Below are 20,671 nucleotides of genomic sequence, written 5' to 3'. Positions count from 1 at the left end.
GCTAGGCTAGTCTCAGCTTCCTTCAGAAGCTCCTTGCTCATCCATGCAGGTCTCCTGCCATGCCTACCCCATTTTTTCCTTATACCTTTGTAACCTTCCTTTTCCTCAAACACCTTTCATATCTTGTTAAACTTGCCTTTATACTTCCAAATCGATTCGAGTCTGTTTCATTTGTAATTTTACCTCTGTTTTCTCCACCTCTGTTTTCTCCTCCCACCTAATTTCCCTACAAGGAAAAAAGGGGAGAGGGGAGGCAACCTAAATCTCTTACATTCTGGGCATTTGGGCTAGCAGGAAAGCTTAAACCACAACACTTGTCACCGTGTTCCTGTCAGCCTGGGAGAGGCAGCAACATGCCAGCAGCACCTGGGGCATAGATGTGGCAGAGAAAGGCAAGGGAGCTTTGCTCTTTGATAAGCTGGGCTGACACCTGGCCTAGAGTCCAAAGAGCTGGGGAGGTGGTGCCAGGAGTCAAGTGAGTGCAAGCCCTGAGTGGGTGGGGTGGCCATGGCCATGCTATACAGAAGCATCAGGAAGCTGAGTGCACAGCAGCAGCTGAAGCAGAGGCAGCAGCAGCAGCAGCATGGGAGGACTTCACATCCACTCTTGGCACCACTCTTTGCACTCTATTGTGTCACCAGTTCCTGATCCCTCTCCCTGTCTGTTCTACTGTCCCACACCTCCTCAGCTTGCTCACAAGGAAGTTATGGGAGGCAGTGTCAAAAGCCTTGCTAAGGTCAAGGTAGACCCGGCACCTACCTATTAGTTAGGAGATCACAGAATGCTCTCAGATTAGCCAAGCCTGATTTTCCCTTGGTGAACAGATGCTGACTCCTCCTGATAATCTTCTTCCCTTCCAAGTGCCTGGAGATGACCTCCAGAATGAGCTGCTCCATCATTTCCCAGGGATGGAGGTGAGGCTGACTGCTCTGTAGTTCCCTGGAAGCTCTTTCTTGCCCTTTTTGAAGCCTGGAGTGACACTGGTTTCCCTCCAGTCCTCAGCACCACTCCTATCTACCACCATTTTGCCAAAATGATGGAGAGCAACAACATCAGGCAGTTCCCTCAGCGCTCTTGGGTGCATCTCCTCAGGGCCCATGGACCTGTGTATATTCCATTTGGGTAACTGATCCCTAACCCACTCTTCATTGACTAGTGGAGAGTCCTCCCTCCTCTAGGCTGCTTCTACTTCATCCAGGATCTGGAGTTGACAGGGGCTGGTCTTAGGAGCAAAGACTGAAGCAAAGAAGGTATTCAGCACCTCTGCCTTCTCTGCATCCCCAGTTCTCAGGGCTTCACCTAGGCAGGACCAAAGGCTGCTCACAAGGTCCCCTTGTCATGGATTCACAGATTGGGTTTGGGTGGAAGAGACCATTGACGTGCTCAAGTCTCACAGTGAACTCAGCACTGCCAGGGCACCACTAACTCATGGCCCTCAGCACCACATCTCCACTGCTCTGAAACTTCCCCAAGGAATGGAGCCTCCACCTGGGCCGCGTGTTCCAGGACTTGACAGCCCTCAAGGGGAAGATGTTCCTCATGTCCAACCTAAACCTCCCCTAGAACAACCTTCCTTTCATCCTGCCACTTGCTACTTAGGAGACCAACCCCACCTGGCTCCAACCTCCTTCCAGGGAGCTGTAGAGAGCAATGAGGTCTCCCCTCAGCCTCCTCTTCTCCACACTAAGAATCCCCATATCCCCCAGCTGCTCCTCTACAGCCCTGTTCTCCAGACCCTTCCCCGGCTTTGCTGCCCTTCTCTGGACCTGCTCCTGCACCTGTGTCCTTGTGGGAGTGAGGAGACCAAAACTGAACCCAGCACTGAAGCTGTGTCCTCTCCAGTGACCAATACAGCATGGAGGCATCCTATGCCCAGAATTATGCCCCAGATATTGCCAAAACCTGTCCCTACATGTTTGGCTCACATCCCCTCTTCTGCCTCCTTTCTGGAGCAGGTACTTAGTCCAGACCTGGGCAATCAGGGCCAAGTCTCCCTGGTGTGTGAGATGGAAAGCTTCCATACATGAAGTGCTGCACAGAAGGGTCCTGATGCTCAGCTGAACATCACAGAATCCCAGCATGGTGGGGTTGGAGATTACCCAGTCCAGCCCCTGCTAAAGCAGAACACCCACAGCAGCTTGCCTAAGATCACAATGCCCAGGGGGGATTGGAAGCTCTGCAGAGAAGGAGACTCCACAATGTCTCAGGAAAGCCTGCTCCATCCTCACACCAAGCCTAGCATCCTCACACCAAACAAGTTTCTCTTCCTGCTCAGATGGAACCTCCTGGGTTCCAGCTTGTGCCCTCTGCCCCTTGTCCTGTCCCTGGGCACCACTGAGCAGAGTCTGGCTCTGGCTTTGTCCCTCTGCCCGTTACCTATGTGGTAGTTTTAGGCTACGCCTTTAAAACTTTTTTTACAGAGCTTGAACAGAAAGTAGTAGAATGCAATAAGTCACCATTGGTGAGAATTCTATACAATCCCACTGGAAAGATAACAGACCTAAGGTAGCAATGTAAACAATCTTTCTCTTTCTTCTTGATTCGTTGGGCTGGGAGATACTAACTTGCTTCTGCTTGACCTTGGCTGCATTGTTTTGGCTAAATTCTAATATCTCTCTGCTCCTTTCTCTTGTCCCTTTTATGTACAGGGGGGCAAGGAGGGGCAGGGAGGGAGAAGCTATTAGCTTCCTCTGGACTTTGGCCTGTGGGGTCTTTGTGATGCTTGTTAATTTTAAATACCTGTAAATATTGTAAGTCCTGTTTATTTTGTACATATTCATTGCATTCCATTGTAGATTGTAGTTTTGCTTGTAAACACAGTGTTCATTTGCTTCCAGCTGAGCTGGTCTGGCAAATTTAATGCTGGGGGGCTGGAGTTTTCAACCCACCACAACTTATTGATCAGCATTGAGAAACCCCCCAAAGTCCTTCAGCTGAAGACAATGCAAGCCCAGTTCAGAGCAAAGCATCCATCTGATTCCCTTCCCAGGAGCTGATCCAAGGGCCCTTCCAGAGGCCTGGTGACAGCAGCAGCACTTGTGCAGAGGCTGGGTTGTGAGCCAGGCAAGGCTGGCTGCTTCCTCCTCCACCTCTTCATGCCAGGCTGGACTCTGACTCCTGGAGAGCAGTGCTTGTTTAAACTGCAACAAGCAACTATGCATCCTGAGGCCCCAGAGCAAAGTCAACAGTAGAAAGAAAGTTGCAACTCCAGAGCAGTGGAAGGCTATAAAAACATGATGACACAGCAAAAAAGCCTCTGTGCTGAGACACCCCCTGCAAGTGCTGGAGCAGCTCTGGAGCACAGCGCAGACAGGGACTTGGAGGAGCAGGGCCAGGGGAGGCCACAACAATGTTGGGAGCGTGGAAGCCCTCTGCTGTGAGGCCAAATTTGGAGGACAAGAGAGAAGACAGAAAGTGGCAGAGTAGACCCAGGGCAGCCTCTCCTGGCCAGTAGCTCCTGATTCTGGGGCCAGAGTTTCCAAGGTCAATTGAGTTTGACAGAAAAAGCCAACTGAATTTTGCCCCTTGGGATGATTCCCAACCAGGAACTGTGTCCTAGAGATCTTGAAGAGGTGGAGCTGTGGCTATACCTGGAGCCAAGGGTTTGTGCAAGTCTTGGGTAGGTGGGGTCACCAGGGAACAGCTATAAAGAAGCACCAGGGAACTGAGCACACAGCAGCACCTGGGGCAGAGGCAGCAGCAGCAGCATGGGAGAACTTCGCATCCACTCCGTGCTGGTGACCGGTGCCAACCGGGGCATCGGCCTGGGGCTCGTCCAGCACTTCCTGGGGCTGCCAACCCCACCCAAGTGGGTCTTTGCGGGGTGCAGGGACCCCAAGGGACAGCGAGCACAGGTGAGGCTGGGCTGGGATGCACTGGGCAGGGCTGGGGATGGCAGCTGGGGGACAGGGCAGCAGCTGCAGCAGGGAGGGGGCTGGCAAAGGGCTGGGGGTGCAGCTGGACACTCATGCACAGGGCAGCTGGTCCCAGTCGGGCAGGGGTTGTGTGGAGGGAACAGCGGCCCGTGGGAGGGAGCCTCTGCACAGCCCCTGCTGCCTCTGTGTCCCCACACAGTTCCCTCTCTGCAGGAGCTACAGAAGTTGGCTTCCAAACACCCCAATCTGATCATTGTACCTCTCGGTAAGTGCTGCACAGGGGAAGTCACTCACTCTGGTGCCTCTGCCCAGTGCCTGGGCATGGTACACAGCCTGGGAGCCCTGTGCCAGGAGGAAGCTGTGCAGCAGGCAGGTGCCTGCAGGGATACCAGACACTGCCATCCTTCATGCTTGTGGCCAGCCCCAAGAGAATATCCCTAAAGGGACACAGATGACCCCATGGCACCAGGGGGCTGTGGGCTCTGACCTGCCCTGTGTTGGCTCTGCAGAAGTCTCCAACCCTGCCAGCATCAAGGCAGCTGCAGCCACAGTCGAGAAGCACCTGGGGGGCTCAGGGCTGACCCTGCTCATCAACAATGCTGGAATTCTCAAGATCAATAAGTTTGAGGATGAGACCCTGGATGACATGAAGCAGATTTACACCACTAACACCATCGGGCCCTTGCTGATGGGACAGGTGAGAGCCTCACCTGAGCTGCACTGTCCCAGTGTAGTATAAAGTACAGGTGGGAGAGGGTCCTGCCTCTGCTCAACAGGAAGCCTGTGGAGTTGCAGCCTGCAGCTCAGGATCTGGAGCCTGTGGGGCTGGAGCAGTGGGAAAAGGAGGGAGGATGCTCTGGAGCTGCTTCCCATGTTTGCTGAGGAAGGAGCTGGTCTTGACCCTTATTACCACCTCCATGTGTGCCTCCATCTCCTCTTCTCTCCCCCAAGGCATTCCTGCCCTTGCTGAAGAAGGCTGCCCAGGGAACCCCAGGCTCAGCACTGAGCTGCAGCAAGGCAGCCATCGTCAACATCTCCAGCTCTGGTGGCTGCATTTCTGCACCTGAAGTTTTTGATCTGATACCTGCTGTCTCCTACCGCTGCAGCAAGGTACCCCCAGGCCATGCTAAGCAGAGACTTGCTTCCCCTGCTCTGGCATCTGGACATGGCCCCATGCAGCCAGCCTTCCCCTGCCCCCAGCAGCTTCTCCTGTGTCCCCACAGGCTGCTCTCAACATGCTGACCAAGTGCCAGTCCCTGGGGTACCGGGAGCACAGCATCCTCTGTGTTGCTCTGCACCCTGGCTGGGTGCAAACTGACATGGGGAGTGCCGCTGGACACCAGGTATGAGCCCCACCATGGCTCTTCCCTCAGTACTGCTGTTCTCAGTGCTGCTACCCTGGGTCCCTGCCAGCAACCTCACTGCCTTCCCCTTGGTTCCTGGTGCCCCAATCCCATGGGTCCCTGCTGGGCCCTGTGTCCAGGCCTGGCACTTTCCCCTCAGCCCAAGGGGAAAGCCACAGCTGCCCAGGGCAGCCCTGAGCCAGGCCTGGGCACGAGCTGAGCATGCCCCTCTGCCCTACAGCCTCCTGTGACAGTGGACACCAGCGTACAAGGGATGCTGAAGGTGCTCTCCTCCCTCTCCGAGAAGGACACCGGCACCTTCCTGGACTGGGAAGGGAAGGTGGTGCCATGGTGAGATGTCAGCCCAGCCTGCTGGCAGTGGAGCCCTGTGCAGCTGCTTCTCCCTGGGCCAACACCTCAATAAACCTCTGCCTGCCAAAAGCCTCTGTGCCCTGCTCTGCTTTTGCCCATCTCTGAAGCCCCCACAGCCATGGGCACAGGGATGCAGCCTTCAGAACTGGCCATGTAGCCACTGCCTTCCCTTAGAGGGCGAGCCACAGTGGTGGGGCCTTGTCCTGCTGACCCTTCCCTGCACAGCACAGGACCTTTTCTGCCCACATCCTGTTCAATATCTTTATTGATGATCTGGATGAGGAGATTGAGTGCATCATCAGTAAATTTGTAGATGACACCAAGATGTTAGAGGGTAGGAGAGCTCTGCAGAGGGACCTTGACAGGCTGGACAGAGGGGCAGAGTCCAGGGGCATGAGATTTAACACATCTAAAGTGACAAGTTCTACACATTGGCCACAACAACCCCATGCAGTGCTACAGGGTGGGGTCAGAGTGGCCAGGCAGAGAGGGACATTAGTAGGATGGACATGAGCCATCAGTGTGCCAGGTGGCCAAGAAGGCCAATGGGATCCTGGCCTGCATCAGGAACAATGTGGACAGAACTGGACACAGGACTCAAGGTGTGGCCTAACCAATGATGAGTACAGGGGAAGATTGACATCCCTGCTCCTGCTGGCCACATGAGAGGAGAGGAGAGGAGAGGAGAGGAGAGGAGAGGAGAGGAGAGGAGAGGAGAGGAGAGGAGAGGAGAGGAGAGGAGAGGAGAGGAGAGGAGAGGAGAGGAGAGGAGAGGAGAGGAGAGGAGAGGAGAGGAGAGGAGAGGAGAGGAGAGGAGAGGAGAGGAGAGGAGAGGAGAGGAGAGGAGAGGAGAGGAGAGGAGAGGAGAGGAGAGGAGAGGAGAGGAGAGGAGAGGAGAGGAGAGGAGAGGAGAGGAGAGGAGAGGAGAGGAGAGGAGAGGAGAGGAGAGGAGAGGAGAGGAGAGGAGAGGAGAGGAGAGGAGAGGAGAGGAGAGGAGAGGAGAGGAGAGGAGAGGAGAGGAGAGGAGAGGAGAGGAGAGGAGAGGAGAGGAGAGGAGAGGAGAGGGAATTGTTTTGGTGCAACCAGGCTTATCGTAGATATCTCTCCAATGGAATTGTTTAGAATTATCATTATTTTCCTTTTTACACCCAATAGTGATTTATTTACATTTTAGCCTAGCAGTTTGTTCTTTGTTCCCAGATGCAGGACTCAGCACATATCCTCATTGAGCCTCTTTAGGTTCCTCTCTGCCCAGCTCTCCACTCTGTCCAAGCCTCTGAATGGCCAGACAGCCTCCAGGTGTCTCAGCCAAGGCTCTCAGTCTGGCATCCTCAGCAAACTTGCTGAGTGCAGTATTGCCACAATTGTGAATAACAGCATGGTCCCAATCCAGCCAGTTCCAGAACACTGAGCTGAAATACAAACTGACAGACCAGTGGCAAGCAGGGACCATGGCCACAAGCTCTGCCAAGTGGCCCAAATCTGCCAAGTTGGTGGCTATTTATGAAGGCATTTGTGAATGGTACAGTTCTGTTAGTCTTCCCCTGATTTGGGGGCCATTGGGTGACAAATGAAGGCACAAACCCTGTTGCCATATAGCAACAAGATTCCAGAAACACAGAGAGCAGAGAAACTCAGAAATTCTCCCAAAAGTTCTTTATTGATGAATTGTAGAACCCCTTGCATTATAGAGTCTCAAAGTGCCACACACAGAAGTAGTCCTGGAAGTCCTTAACTTAGGAAGCAGCTAATAGAAGGCCTGAGCATATCCCTCGCAGCATCCCTACACTGAAGCCCTAAGCAAAGACCTAACTCAAGGTAACTATTGCTCAGAGTGGTTGTTTGTATTCTTTGTTATCAATCACTTAACCAGTAAAATCCAAGTACATATATAAGCTACAATCTTTTCCCAATAGGACATGCCAGCACGTCAAGGAGGTGGCTCCTGCAGTGGTTCCAATTCAAGGACGCCAATGTGAGGCTGTGGTGGGTTGAGATTACCCCCACAAATAAAATTGCCAGACTAGCTCAGATGGAAGCAAATGATGCTATACTTACACTCAAAATTACAATCTAAAAAAAAATGAAATGCAATGAATATGTACAAAATATACAATATTTACATATATTTACAATTTATAAACAGCACAAGAACCCCCCTGGACAAAACCAGAGGGTTATCACCAACTTCCCTCTCCCTGCTTTCCTCCCCCCCCAACAAAAGAGAGAGAAGAGCAGAGAGTAACTTGTTAGTACTAAGCCACAACAAAGAAGGCAGCCAAGGTCAGCAAGAACCAAGCAAAAGCACCAGCTAGTATCTGCTAGAGTGAAGAAAACAAAAGAGACATAACATAACTTCACCAATGGGATTATTTAGAATTTAACATTATTTTCATTTTCCATCCAATCATCATTTATTTACATTATTCCACTTTTCTACTCAATCTGTGGAAAATTTTCTTAGGCACCAGCCTAAGACTACCAGAATACACACCCCTTCTAAATAATTCCAAAGGTTGCAAATCCTATCCATCCAACCCAAAACAATACCTACAATAATGAGTAGTGAAGTACATGTTTTTCAGTTTATCTTCCATTTTGGCTATCTCAAATGTAAATGATTCAAAAGTTCAAAAACACAGGAAACAAGACAATAGTTTGTCTCTTTGCAGATGAGACAAAGAAAAAGAACAGGGCCTCCCAGGTGACTCTGGTGACTCAGGGTTCATGCTCGTGTACCGTAGATTCCTCTTTGGTTCTTCTTTTGTATGCAATGTTATACCTGAAACAGAAACTCCTAACAGCTTGTACTACACACTCTGAATTCAAACTCTGTCAGCTAAAGTTAGATTTCTTGTGGAACACACTGAATTTCACCATTGTCTTGCATTAACCAGTAAGTGTGACCAGGACTTTCAGCAGAAACCACTCCTTAGATAGGCTTGGCTCTCCAAAAGAAGAAAACACCCAAACCGTTTTCCCTAGCAGAGTCTTTAATAACAGGAACTTTATCACCTTCTAGCTTTTGTAACACATCTGGCTGTGAAGGTCCAGTTCAATTTACTGAACCACTACTATTTACCAGCCAGGTTGCTTGTGCTAGATATTTCTCCTAGTTTTTCAAAGTTCCACCCGCCATGGCTTTCCCAGTGGTTTTCAGCAAACTGTGGCAGCATTCAATCTTTCCTGCAGCTGGTGCATAGTAGGGGATGTGGTATAGCAATTTGATGCTGTACTCTTTGGCCCATTTTTTCACAAGATTGTTTTTGAAATTAATTTCGTTGTCTGACCTAATTCTCTCTGGAATTCCATGTCTCCCCAGGTGTGGCGGTTTTAGGCTGTGCCTTTAAAATTTAGCTGCAGTACTTATCTCTTCAGACCGAGAATGGTGTTGTGTGCAGTTGCATGTGGAACTGGATAAGTTTCCAACCACCCAGTGTTTGCCTCTACCATAGTAAGCACATATTGCTTACCAGACCAAGAATGAGGTAGAGTGATGTAGTCAATCCACTAGGCTTCACCATGCTTGTACTTAGACCATCAGCCACCATACCACAAGGGCTTAATTCGCTTTGCCTGCTTAATAGCAGCACAAATGTCACAGTCATGGATGACTTGCATGATAGCATCCATGGAAATGTCTATGGATCTGGCACGAGCACACTGGTAGGTTGCATCTTTGCCTTGATGTCCTGACGAATTGTGAGCCCACCGAGCAAAGAACATCTCACCGTGGTGTTTCCAGTCAAGATCAAGATCAGAGTCTGTGTCTACTTGAGAAACTCTTGCAGCTAGATCTGCCTGATTGTTGCGGTGTTGTTCCCCATTAGCTTTGCTCTTAGGCTGTCTGGAGGAGGCATTAACAAGGCAGCTAAACATGTTTGACCATTGCCCTTTCTCCTCCCTCCCCTTTTGCAAGGTCCAGGTTTGAGATTGAGGAGCCAATAGGCAGGCACCATGAAGGCTGCCTGGAGGGGGTGGAAGCTGGACCCCAAGTCTCATGTTTCAGAGAGGCAGAGGCTATTTGAGAAGGCACATGCAGTTTTGCCCGGCATACAGCATTTTGAAGTGATTGGCGGGATTTGAATGGGGGATCTGCAATTGGGCCGTTCAGTTTTCAAAAACGGAATTTAGAGGGGAAGAGTTCAGAGCCCACATCTCTCTCTCTTATCTTCTCCCCCCCTGTTTGTTAATGGGATTCAAGGTCTCAACAAGCACCTACTTTGTGTTCCTGTATTCCAGGCAGTTAGCTTCTTTTGTCCTAGCAGCATCGTGTTTGAGTCATAGATTTCCACCACAGCAGCATGCTCGCTCTCTCTCTCTCTCACTTCCTTTAATTTTGGATACTGCCTTTTGGATTATTCCTGCTGTGACAGTTTGAGGCTGTGCCTTTAAGAAAGGGACAGTACTGGGACACTCTGGCCGAATGTTTTGGTGAAGACAATGAAAACATCAATGTTCTAAACGAATTTCATTGGTAGATTGGTAGAATGCAGTTTTAAGTTTTAGAGCAGCTGGAGTTTTTTTTTCAGTTCACTCCTTTCCTTCTCCCTTCCAGCTTGCCTGCTTCTGGGCTCCTTGCCAGAGCGACCTTGAACAGATCAGTAAGTAATTCGCATGAGGCTTGCTAAGATTCTGCTTTCTTAATAACTGCCTTTTTCTCTCTTTCTAACCCTCTTTGGGAAAAAAGGGAGGTAGGGGGAGAGAAGGGGGTGTGGAGTGGAGGGGGAACCCTCCTCTGTCCGGAGGAGGGAATTTCATTCCTGTATTCTTGTTTTTTTTCTTTGCTGTATATTTCTGTACATATATTGTAAATACTGTATAAATTGTATATCTAACCTGCTTTTCCACATTGCTTGTACAATATAGCACTCCTTCCGCTTCTCCAGCTGAGTTAGCTGTGGTTTTTTTCCTCTTTGTGGGGGGGAGAAAGCTAGGCCTTCTCTCTCAACCCACCACACCTGCCCTTTGGATTACAAATACAAACTCAGAGTATCACTTCATCCAGCAAAGGTTTTGGTAGTTAACGGCTCGGTAGTTCGTGAGTAACTTAAGCTAATTTAGTGGGCTATGGCTAAGGCTTATATCTTGGTTACCTGTTGGTTAGCTCCATTGTGAACCCGAGGTGGGCCATCTTGCCACCCGGGGTGGCATTGCTGTTTGTTTTGCGTTTATAAGAAGTTTCCTGTTTGTTCCTCTGTATTCCAAGTTCTGATTTTCCTAGACTGTTACTCCATTGTTTATTAGAATCCTAATGTGTATAATCAACTGTTGTAGGGTTGGGGGAAAAGCCAGGCCCTTCCCCCCCCACTGTGAATAGAGGGAAGAAAATTGAAGGGAAAGGAAAAAAAACTCACAGCTGAATTAGCAAAGCAGTGGGTGCTGTATATTTACAAAGCAATATAGGATATTGTCACGGTCCGGAGACATTAGATGTCACGGTCCGGAGACATTAGATGTCTCGGTCCAGAGACACAGTTCTTTTAAATATTCCCGTGTTGTGAAATTAAAGGCACAAACGAGGCCAAAGTATCAACAGCTAGACTATTTAATAAATAAAGTGGACATAAGAAGGGAGAGGGAGAAAAGAGAGAGAGAGAGAGAGGGACGAGAGATAGAAGAGGGAAGGAATTATATTACCACACCCCTCATCCCCCCCAAGACAGTTAAAGTCTGTGGAGGAAAGGTGCTGCAGGAGATGTTGGGTTTGTAGAGAAACCGTGGTGAGGCTTTTGCTGGAGAACAGCTGTGGTCCTCTGGGGAGATGTTGGGTTGATACAGGAATGGTGCTGAGGCTCCTCTGGGCAGCCTGGGTCTGTAGAGAAGGGGTGCTGAGGATTTGGCTGGAGCTGTGGTCCTCCGGGCAGCTTCTTTTCTCCGGAGCAGCATTGTCCCGGCTTTCTCTTCTCAGCGGCCTGGCCCGTCTCCTGTGTTTTCCTTCATCTCCGTTTTTCTCCCCGTTTTTCTCCTCTGTTTCTCTCCTCTGTTTCTCTCTACAAACCAGTAGTTGCTCAAGTCTTTTATACAGTTTTTTAGTCCTCAGGCAGGTGTTGGTATGTCAGGTATTCCAGAGGCAAGGAAATAATCCAGGTATCTGTTCCCCCAGAAATCTTTCTGTGTATTGCTGTGTATGTGGGCAAGATTTTTGGATGGAGGCGAGGGGGGAAATCTCCGTCTACCCCATCTCCATCCAGACAAGTCCTCCCACATTCCTTTACACAGGTGGTGGAAACCATCGTATCACCCTGCCCAAGGTACTTGATGGGCGGAAACCACCCTGCCCAGAAAGCGTGATGGCTGGGTCCTTGGGTCCATTGTTGTAGTCCCGTGTTATCACGATGCAATCACAAGCTGATTTGCATCCAGGATTGGTGGACAGGATTCTTTCCACCTTCTTTCCAATGACTCTGCTATCACTTTATCTTTGTTGACTCACATAGAGAGAGACAAACTTATTAGACTCTCACAGATATGCAGGGGAATATACAGAATTTACAATATTTACAATATATACAAAGATATACAATAGAGTAGCACAGAAATGAGAGTTCCCCGCTCTGCTGAGGGGGTTCCCCACCTCTGCTCCCCCTTTCCCCAGAGAGGGTTAGAAAGAGAGAAAACAGAGAAAAGAGCAGTGATTAATTAGAAGCAGTTAGGCCGTTACATGTTAGAAAGTTCTTATCTCTTCCCAAGGCCGAGTCTGGCTGAAAGCCCAGAAGCAGCGAGCTGCAAGCCACCGGAGGAGGGGAAGACAGACTGACCAGAAAAAGTGCAGGAATGCCCAGGATACTCTGCTGCACTCCCAGTTCAGAAGGTGCTTCCTCCCAATCTACCAATGAAATTAGTTTAGATCCGTCTTTTCGTTTACAAACATCCAACTACAATATTCCCTTTCTTAAGGGGACAGCCTCAAACGGTCACATCAACCTATCATCATCTGGGCAAATGAACCTGGATCAAATTGGCTCAGGAACATATTTTTTAATATTTAATAAATCATATTAATATTTTGTCATATTTCTAGCTTATCAATTTGATCAAAACCTATATCATAGGCATGTGAGCAGCAATGGGTCTTACTTTCACTGGAATTCTCTCGATGTAAGCAGCAGTATCTTGCCACCAAACAGCAGCACAAATAGGCTTTCCTTTCCTCTGCCATCCATTCTTTTTCTAGCCCTTTAGCCAACCTCACAGAGTGTTGGCTACCATCCATGGGTAGAGATGAAGCATTGGCCATTTCTCTCATTGAGCTATGTCAAGAGATAGCTGGACAGCTTTTACCTCTGCAAACTGGCTGGATTCACCTTCTCCATCCTTTGCCTTTGCAGCTTGGCATGTTGGACTCCACACTGCAGACTTTCATCTCCGCTTGTGGGCAACAAGGAAACAAGAACCGTCTGTGAACAAAGCACATTTATTTTTATCATCAGAAAGATCACTGTAAGGAGAAGATTCCTTAGCATGAGTTACCTTCTCCTCTGGAGGTTTTGTTCAGTCAGTGCCTTCTGGCCAGTTTGTGATCACATCCACCAGGTTGTGGTGGTTTGAGCCTTAACTGGGAGTTAAGAGCTCAGATGAGGGCAAGGCTGAGAATCTCTTCCCCCACTCCCCCCTCCTCCCTCCCAACAGAGAGGGAAAAAAACGAAGGAGCAAATCCACCAAACAATAATTTGGAGTCGGCTTGGAAGTAGAGAGGTAAAGAGTTTTCTTTAAACAATATATATATATATATAACAATAACAGGTAAGGTTTAGAAGGGCAAGGAACAAGAATGGATAGGAGGGGGACCAAAAAAAAAAAGAATAATACAAAACCAGTCTCTCTCTGAAGAGGCACAGAAGCAGCAGGGAGAAGGATCAGGTCTGACCACATGGCAGAGGAACAGGAGTTCAGCTGCAGTAGCTCTCATCCAGGAGAGGCAGGAGCCAAAAGGAGAGCTAATAGCTGCAATGCCCTGCTTTTTATACCCTAGCTGGGCAGGGAGGCGGGAGTGGAACAGACTCAGCTTCCTGTGGGGGTGGGGGGGGTGGGGAAATGCCCTGCAGGGAGTGCTAAGTACCCACAAGCCCTCCACCCTGCTTTGTTTTTTTTTGTTTTCAGGATGGGCATTAACCCACCACACAGGTCTTTCAAGATTTCCCATTCCTGCTCTCTGTGTTATCAGGGCAATCCACTTAGACCATCTGTCACATCATGTGGTGTAGAACCTTTACCATTGAACATCCAATTCAAAACTGGATGTTCAATGTGGCAGCTAAAAGAAGTTGTGACTCAGGTTCAATTACTTCAGAAGCTGTTTTCACTCCTTCATAGGAAGCTAGTATCTCTTTCTCATCTGGAGTATAATTTCCCTCTGTGCCTTTGTAGCCATAGCTCCAGAAACCAAGTGGATGTCTACGTGTCTCACCTGGAGCTCTCTGCCATAAGCACCAGGTTGGACCATTCTCACTTGGAGCCATATACAGAATCTTCTTAATGTCTGCACTGGTTCAAACAGGTTCCAAACCCATGGACTAAGCCATGATCAAAGGCTGCTTGTTGCACACGACCCCACTGGAAATTGTTTCTCTTTTGAGTCACATCATAAAGAGGTTTACCAATCTTGACTGTATCCAGGAATGTGCACTCTCCAAAATTCCGCTGTGCCAAAGAAAATTAGAGTTTCCTTCTTACTGATGGGATTTGCCTTGGTGGAGACTTTTTTTATCACATCCAGTGGAATGTGATGGCAACCATCTTGTCATCACATTCCCAGGAACTGGACTCCTCTGGTAGGTCCTTTCACCTTGTCTTGCCTAATGGCCAAACCACCTTTCAAGAGAATGTCAATTATTATTCTTCAGCAGTTTTGCCCCACACGATGATGTCATCAATAAACTGCATGTGTTCTGGAGCACCACCTTTCTCCAAAGCATCATGGATCACTGCATGACAGATGCTTGAACAACAACTTTGTCCTTGGGACAACGGATTAAATGAGTACTGTACTCCTCTCCAGGTGAAGGCAAATTGCATTCCTTTACTATAGGAATAGAGAAGACTTAGCAATGTCTATGGTAGCATAACCGTTTGGCCTCCTTGGATTCCATCTCATACTGGAATTCCAAAATGTGTGGTACAGCCACACTCATGAGTGGAGTTACTTTGTTCAGGGCATGGAAGTCAAATGTCAGACACCATTCTTCATTTGGCTTTCACATAGGCCATATTGGACTGTTGAAAGGTGAATGAGTTTTGCTGATGACCTTCTGACCTTCCAATCAAGTTATGAATGGGCACCAAAGAGTCATGGTTGGTTCTGTATTGCCTATGATGCACAGTCTGAGAAGCAAACAGCAGTTTCACATCCTCTATCTCATGTTGACCCACCACTGCAGATTCATGGGAGAGTTCAGGCCTAATAGACAACCTCAATTTTCCTCCCTCAATTTCTACAGTTGCCCATTTATAACCTTTAGGGTCTTTCAAACCCCCTTTTTTCAGAAAGTCAATTCCCAAAATACAATTTGCACCTGTCCTGTTTCAATAGTGTGTTTCTTCCATTCTTTTCCAGTTAAACTTCTGTCAACCTGTAACTTAGACAACTTCTGAGACCCACCAGTGATTCCTAAAATAATTATAGACTCTGCCCCTTGATAATTTGATGGGCATTATGGTGCACTGAGCTCCTGTGTCAACCAAGGCCCTGTGCTTCTGACATTTTGAAGTGCCAGGCCACTGAATGAACGTATCCCAAGAGACTCTGTTAGCTCCATTATCCCTTTCCTCTCCCTGGCAAGAGGCAGGGCAACCCTAATTAAGGGAATTGAATTTACATGTACAGTTGATGCAGTGCTTACTGTTAGTGTCAGAACCACTGTTGCAGCAATGAGAGTTGTTCTGGGAAACTGAGGTAGTGGCAGCTACCCTTCTGGTATTGCTACCTCTGGCACTGCCTGAGCTGTACAGAGCAATGAGGTCTTCACTGAGCCTTCTCTTCTCCACACTAAACACCCCCAGCTACCTCAGCTGCTCCTCCCCAGCCCTCTTCTCCAGACCCTTCCCCAGCTTTGTTGCCCTTCTCTGGACCTGCTCCGGCCCCTCAGTGTCCTTCTGGGAGTGAGGAGCCCAAAACTGAGCCTAGTGCTCAAGGTGTGTCTTCACTAGTGCCCATTCCATGGGGACAGTCCCTGCCCTGCTCCTGCTGGCCACACTATTGCTGATCCAGGCCAGGCTTCTGGAGGCCTCCTTGGCCACCTGAGCACTGCCGGCTCACCTTCAGCTGCTGTCACCCATCACCCCCAGGTCCTTCTCTGCTGAGCACTTTCCAGCCACTCTGCCCCAAGCCTGGAGCCTTCATGGAGTTGTTGTAACCCAAATGCAGAACCCAGCATTTGACCATGTTGAACCTCATCCCATTGACTCAGCAATAGATGCAGCCTGGCCAGGTCCCTCTGCAGAGCCTTTCTACACTGCCACCCAATTTGGTGTCAACTGCAAACTTCCTGAGTGTGCCTCGATGCCCCTGCCCAGACCATTGACAAAGATATTAAAGAGAACTGGCCCAGAAGGGAGCCGTGGGGAGCACCACAGGTACTCAGCTCTCTTGGAGCTCTGCAGCCAGGCACCTTGTCACCATGTCCCAGGCAGCCTGAAAGAGGCAGCACAGTGCCATCAGCACCTGGGGCATGGATGTGGCAGAGAAAGCCAAGGGACATTTGCCCTTTGATAAGGTTGGCTGGCACCCAGCCAGGATCTCTGTCCTAGAGTCCAAAGAGCTGGGGAGGTGGTGCTAGGAGTCAAGTGAGCACAAGCCCTGCATGGGTGGGGTGGCCATGGCCATGCTATAAAGAAGCACCAGGGAGCTGAGCACACAGCAGCAGCTGGGGCAGCAGCAGCAGCAGCAGCATGGGAGAACTTCGCATCCACTCCGTGCTGGTGACCGGTGCCAACCGGGGCATCGGCCTGGGGCTCGTCCAGCACTTCCTGGGGCTGCCAACGCCACCCAAGTGGGTCTTTGCGGGGTGCAGGGACCCCAAGGGACAGCGAGCACAGGTGAGGCTGGGCTGGGATGCACTGGGCAGGGCTGGGGATGGCAGCTGGGGGACAGGGCAGCAGCTGCAGCAGGGAAGGGGGTTGCAATGGGCTGGGGGTGCATCCAGGCACCCGTGGCACAGGGCACTGTGCTGGGCTGGCTGTGGAACCAGCCAGGCAGGGGCTGTGTGGAGGGGACACTGCCCTGTTGTGGTGGTTTAGAAATTTCCCACTACATTAACAACAGCACAGCTCAGGAAGCAAATGGAAGCTACACTTACAAAGCAAAAACTACACTCTACAATGGAATGCAATCAATAGGAACAAATATACAGGAGTTACAGTATTGTACAGGTATCTACAATCAGAAAACAGCACAGAAAACTCCCCCTGGTCAAAACGACCAGGGAAAGCTGCCCCACTCCCCCCAAAGCAACTTCCTGTCCCCCTACAATTAGAAGAAAAGAAGAGAGACATTAGAAGGAATGTTAGTTCTTATCTACAAGGTCAGTAGCAGAGATAAGATTCTCCCCAGTCGAGCAGAGCAGCCAAAGCAGCCTGAGAAGAAGGAAAGGAATGAAGTGGAATGTGTGAGATTGCTAGGGTACATCTCACACATCTGGCCAATGAAACTTGTTTAGAATAATCTTTTCTTTTCCTTTTTACACCCAACTGTGAATTTTTTATGTTTTTCCACTTCTTCTGCTCGAAATCTGCATCTCACTTTTAAAGGCATAGCCTAAAACCACACCACGTGTGCAGGAGGCATGGAGCCCAATCCCAGGGGAGCAGGGTGCTGGTGTGAGGCAGGGCTGGGATGGAGCCAGAGCAACACCAACTGTGCCTGGGAAAGGCTGAGCCTCTGCACAGCCCCTGCTGCCTCTGTGCCCACACAGTTCCCTCTCTGCAGGAGCTACAGAACCTGGCCTCCAAGCACGCCAACCTGCTCATCGTCTCTCTCGGTAGGTGCCCCACGTTGAGGGTCCCTTGCCCTGGTTCCCCTGCACAAGGCCCAGGAGGGAGCCTTACTTATGGGCAGGTGCCTGCAGACACCAGGCACTTGCCATCCCTCCTGCCTGTGGCCAGCCCCAAGGGAACTTTCCCAAGGAGACACATAGGACCCCATGGCACCAGGGGGCTGTGTGCTCTGACCTGCCCTGTGTTGGCTCTGCAGATGTCTCCAATCCTGCCAGCATCAAGGCAGCTGCAGCCACCGTTGAGAAGCACCTGGGGGGCTCAGGGCTCACCCTGCTCATCAACAATGCTGGGATGGCCAAGGTCACTATGCTTGGGGATGAGACCCTGGAGAACATGATACAGGTTTACACCACCAACACCATCGGGCCCTTGCTGATGGGACAGGTGAGAGCTTCAGTCCCAGCATCTTAGCACAACACTGGTGACCCCTCCCCATGGCCCTGCACTGTGCCAGAATGTATGAAGGGCTGGTGGGAGAGGGTTGTGCCTTCACTCCAGTGCTGACGGACTGTCCCTCAACAAGAAGGTTGTTGAGTTACAGGCTGGAGCTCAGAAATCACAGAATCATAGCATCATAGAATGTTAGGGCTTAGAAGGGATCTGTACTGAGTCCAGCACCCCTGCAAAGAAGGATGACACAGGGCAGGTCACACAGGAACTCATCCAGGTGGGTTTGGAATCTCTTCAGACAAGGAGACTCCACAACCTCTCTGGGCAGCCTGCTCCAGGGCTCCAGCACCCTCACAGTAAAAATATGTTTTTTCATGTTGAGATGGAATCCCACTGATTGACTTTCTGTCCATTGCCCCTCATCTTGTCACTGAAAAGGGACTGGTTCCAGGAGATGGAGCCTGCTGGGCAGCAGCAGTGAGAAGAGGACTGAGGATGCTCCATAGCTGGTGCCACTGTTGCCTGCTGGGGCCCTGTGCAACCCTGTGCAGGGCCCTAACTCCTCTCTCCTGCCAGGCATTCCTGCCCCTACTGAAGAAGGCTGCCCAGGGGAGCCCAGGCTCAGGACTGAGCTGCAACAAAGCAGCCATTGTCAACGTGTCCAGCATTGCTGGCTCCATTGAGGAGATGTACCTCTGGGAGTCTGGACAGGTCATCTCCTACCGCTGCAGCAAGGTACTGCCCTGCCCCCCAAACCACCTCACACCCCTGACACCCTCCCTGCACAGGGCTTCATCTCCTGGGTGCCTCTCATGGTACACTCCAGTGCCTGCTCTCATGCCCCACCTCTAAAGGGAGAGACAGGATGGGTCCTCACCTAGGCAAGCTGCCTCCACCTTCCCTGCTCCAGCTGTAGGGTCTGGACATGGCCCCCTGCAGCCAGCCTTGCCCTGCCCCCAGCAGTCTCTCCTGTGTCCCCACAGGCTGCTCTCAACATGCTGACCAAGTGCCAGTCCCTAGGGTACCGGGAGCACGGCATCCTCTGCATTACTCTGCACCCTGGCTGGGTGCAAACCGACATGGGCGGTAGAGGATCTCACAAGGTAAGAGAGGTCCTAGGACAATGTTTGTGCCTGGGACTGCAAAACTTTGTTGTGCATAAAACAGTCCCAGATACTCCTGCCCCTGAGAAGGAGCAACCTCCTGCACCAGCACAGCTGAGGGCTGACCGGCTGGGAAGCAGCCCCACAGAGAAGCACCTGGGAGTGCTGGGGTTAAGTTCCCCATGAGCCAGCAATGTGCCCTTGTGGCCAGTGGGGTCCTGAGCTGCATCCAATGGAGTGTGGCCATCAGGGCAAGGGAGGTTCTCCTCCCCCTCTGTTCTGCCCTTATCAGACCACACCTGGAGTCTGTGCTCCCCAGTGCAAGAGGGACAGGGAACTGCTGGAGAGAGTCCAGCAGAGGCTACAAATATCCTGGGACTCTTGGTGAGGAGCAAAGGCTGAGAGCCCTGGGGCTGAGAGGCTGGAGAAGAGCAGCCCCAGAGGGCATCTGAGCAATGCTCAGCAAGACCTAAAGGACCTGTGCGGGGCAAGATGCTGGGGCCAGACTCTGTTCAGTGGTGCCCAGGGACAGGACAAGAAGCAGAGGGCACAAACTGGAACCCAGGAGGTTCCACCTGAGCAGGAGGAGAAACTTGTTTGGTGTGAGGGTGCTGGAGGCCTGAAGCAGGCTGCACAGAGAGGTTGTGGAGTCTCCTGGTGTGGAGAGCTTCCAACCCTCCCTGGCCATTTTGCTCCTGGGCAAGCTGCTGTGGGTGCACTGCTTTAGCAGGGGTTTGGACTGAGTGATCCCCAGAGGTCCCTTCCAACATGCTGGGATCTGGGGAGCTCTTTGGCAAATACCCTGAGCCGGAGACACATGAGGGAAGAAGATGAGAGCCAGGGAACTCTCACTGCCCAGAGCTGGCTTCTCCTCACTCTCTCCATGCCCTGAGCAGTGATCTGCTGTGAGGCCAGCCTTGGCCAGACCTTTCACAGTGGCTGTATTTCTCCCTCTGCCCCTGCAGCCCCCCTTGACAGTGGACACCAGTGTGCAAGGGATGCTGAAGGTGCTCTCCTCCCTCTCTGAGAAGAACACCGGCACCTTCCTGGACTGGGAAGGGAAGGTGGTGCCGTGGTGAGATGCCAGCCCAGGATCCTGACAGCAGGTCCCTTTGCCTGTGCCCCAATAAACCTGTGACATAGTGCTCTTAGAGTCTTCCTCGTGCTCTCCTTTTGAATTGCATCCTGAAGGTCTTCACTTGTACTGAGAAGGGACTCTGAGAAGTTGTCTCAGGGTACAACTGAGCTAAGTTGATCTCCTCTGTCTGAGGGCCTGGCCACCTTCCTGGCACAGGGGCTCATCCCACAGTTCTCTGCCTTAATGGCAGCACCATCCTCTGTGGCATCAGGTTCCCTCCCCGTGAACCTTTCCCTGCTTCTAAGACTGAGGGCCAGCAGAACACTTGGCTCTTCTGTCACACAGGTCAAGAAGAGATCACCAATACCCTCTAGGAACTTCCTGGTTTCATATGTTCTGCTGCAATGTCCCTGCAGTAGATACCAAGCTGTTTAAAACACCCCATGAAGACCAGGACTTGGGCTGTGGAAAGCTTCATGCCACTTGTTCCTCCTGACCAGGCAGCCTCCGTCAGCC

At 50.7% G+C, this 20,671-nt stretch overlaps 1 protein-coding gene across 1 annotated transcript; it reads left to right on the top strand.

Moving 5' to 3' along the window:
• Positions 1 to 3,652: 3,652 nt before the first annotated feature.
• LOC137455594 (uncharacterized) lies at positions 3,653 to 20,228 on the top strand. The gene is made up of 13 exons (XM_068166568.1): positions 3,653 to 3,854; positions 4,089 to 4,140; positions 4,385 to 4,572; positions 4,827 to 4,985; positions 5,099 to 5,218; positions 5,460 to 5,569; positions 6,984 to 7,112; positions 16,450 to 16,627; positions 17,517 to 17,568; positions 17,781 to 17,968; positions 18,551 to 18,709; positions 18,958 to 19,077; positions 20,043 to 20,228. Exons 1-13 carry the CDS (start codon positions 3,708 to 3,710, stop codon positions 20,154 to 20,156), a joined length of 1,716 nt encoding a protein of 571 aa, XP_068022669.1. The 5' UTR covers positions 3,653 to 3,707; the 3' UTR covers positions 20,157 to 20,228.
• Positions 20,229 to 20,671: the final 443 nt, after the last annotated feature.

The sequence above is a fragment of the Melanerpes formicivorus genome, unplaced genomic scaffold, assembly GCF_026170545.1.
Source record: "Melanerpes formicivorus ecotype bairdi unplaced genomic scaffold, bMelFor1.0.p_v2 SCAF_102, whole genome shotgun sequence".
NCBI lineage: Eukaryota > Metazoa > Chordata > Aves > Piciformes > Picidae > Melanerpes > Melanerpes formicivorus.
Note: the sequence above shows the minus strand (reverse complement) of the source record. Positions and strands in the feature narration are given on the sequence as shown.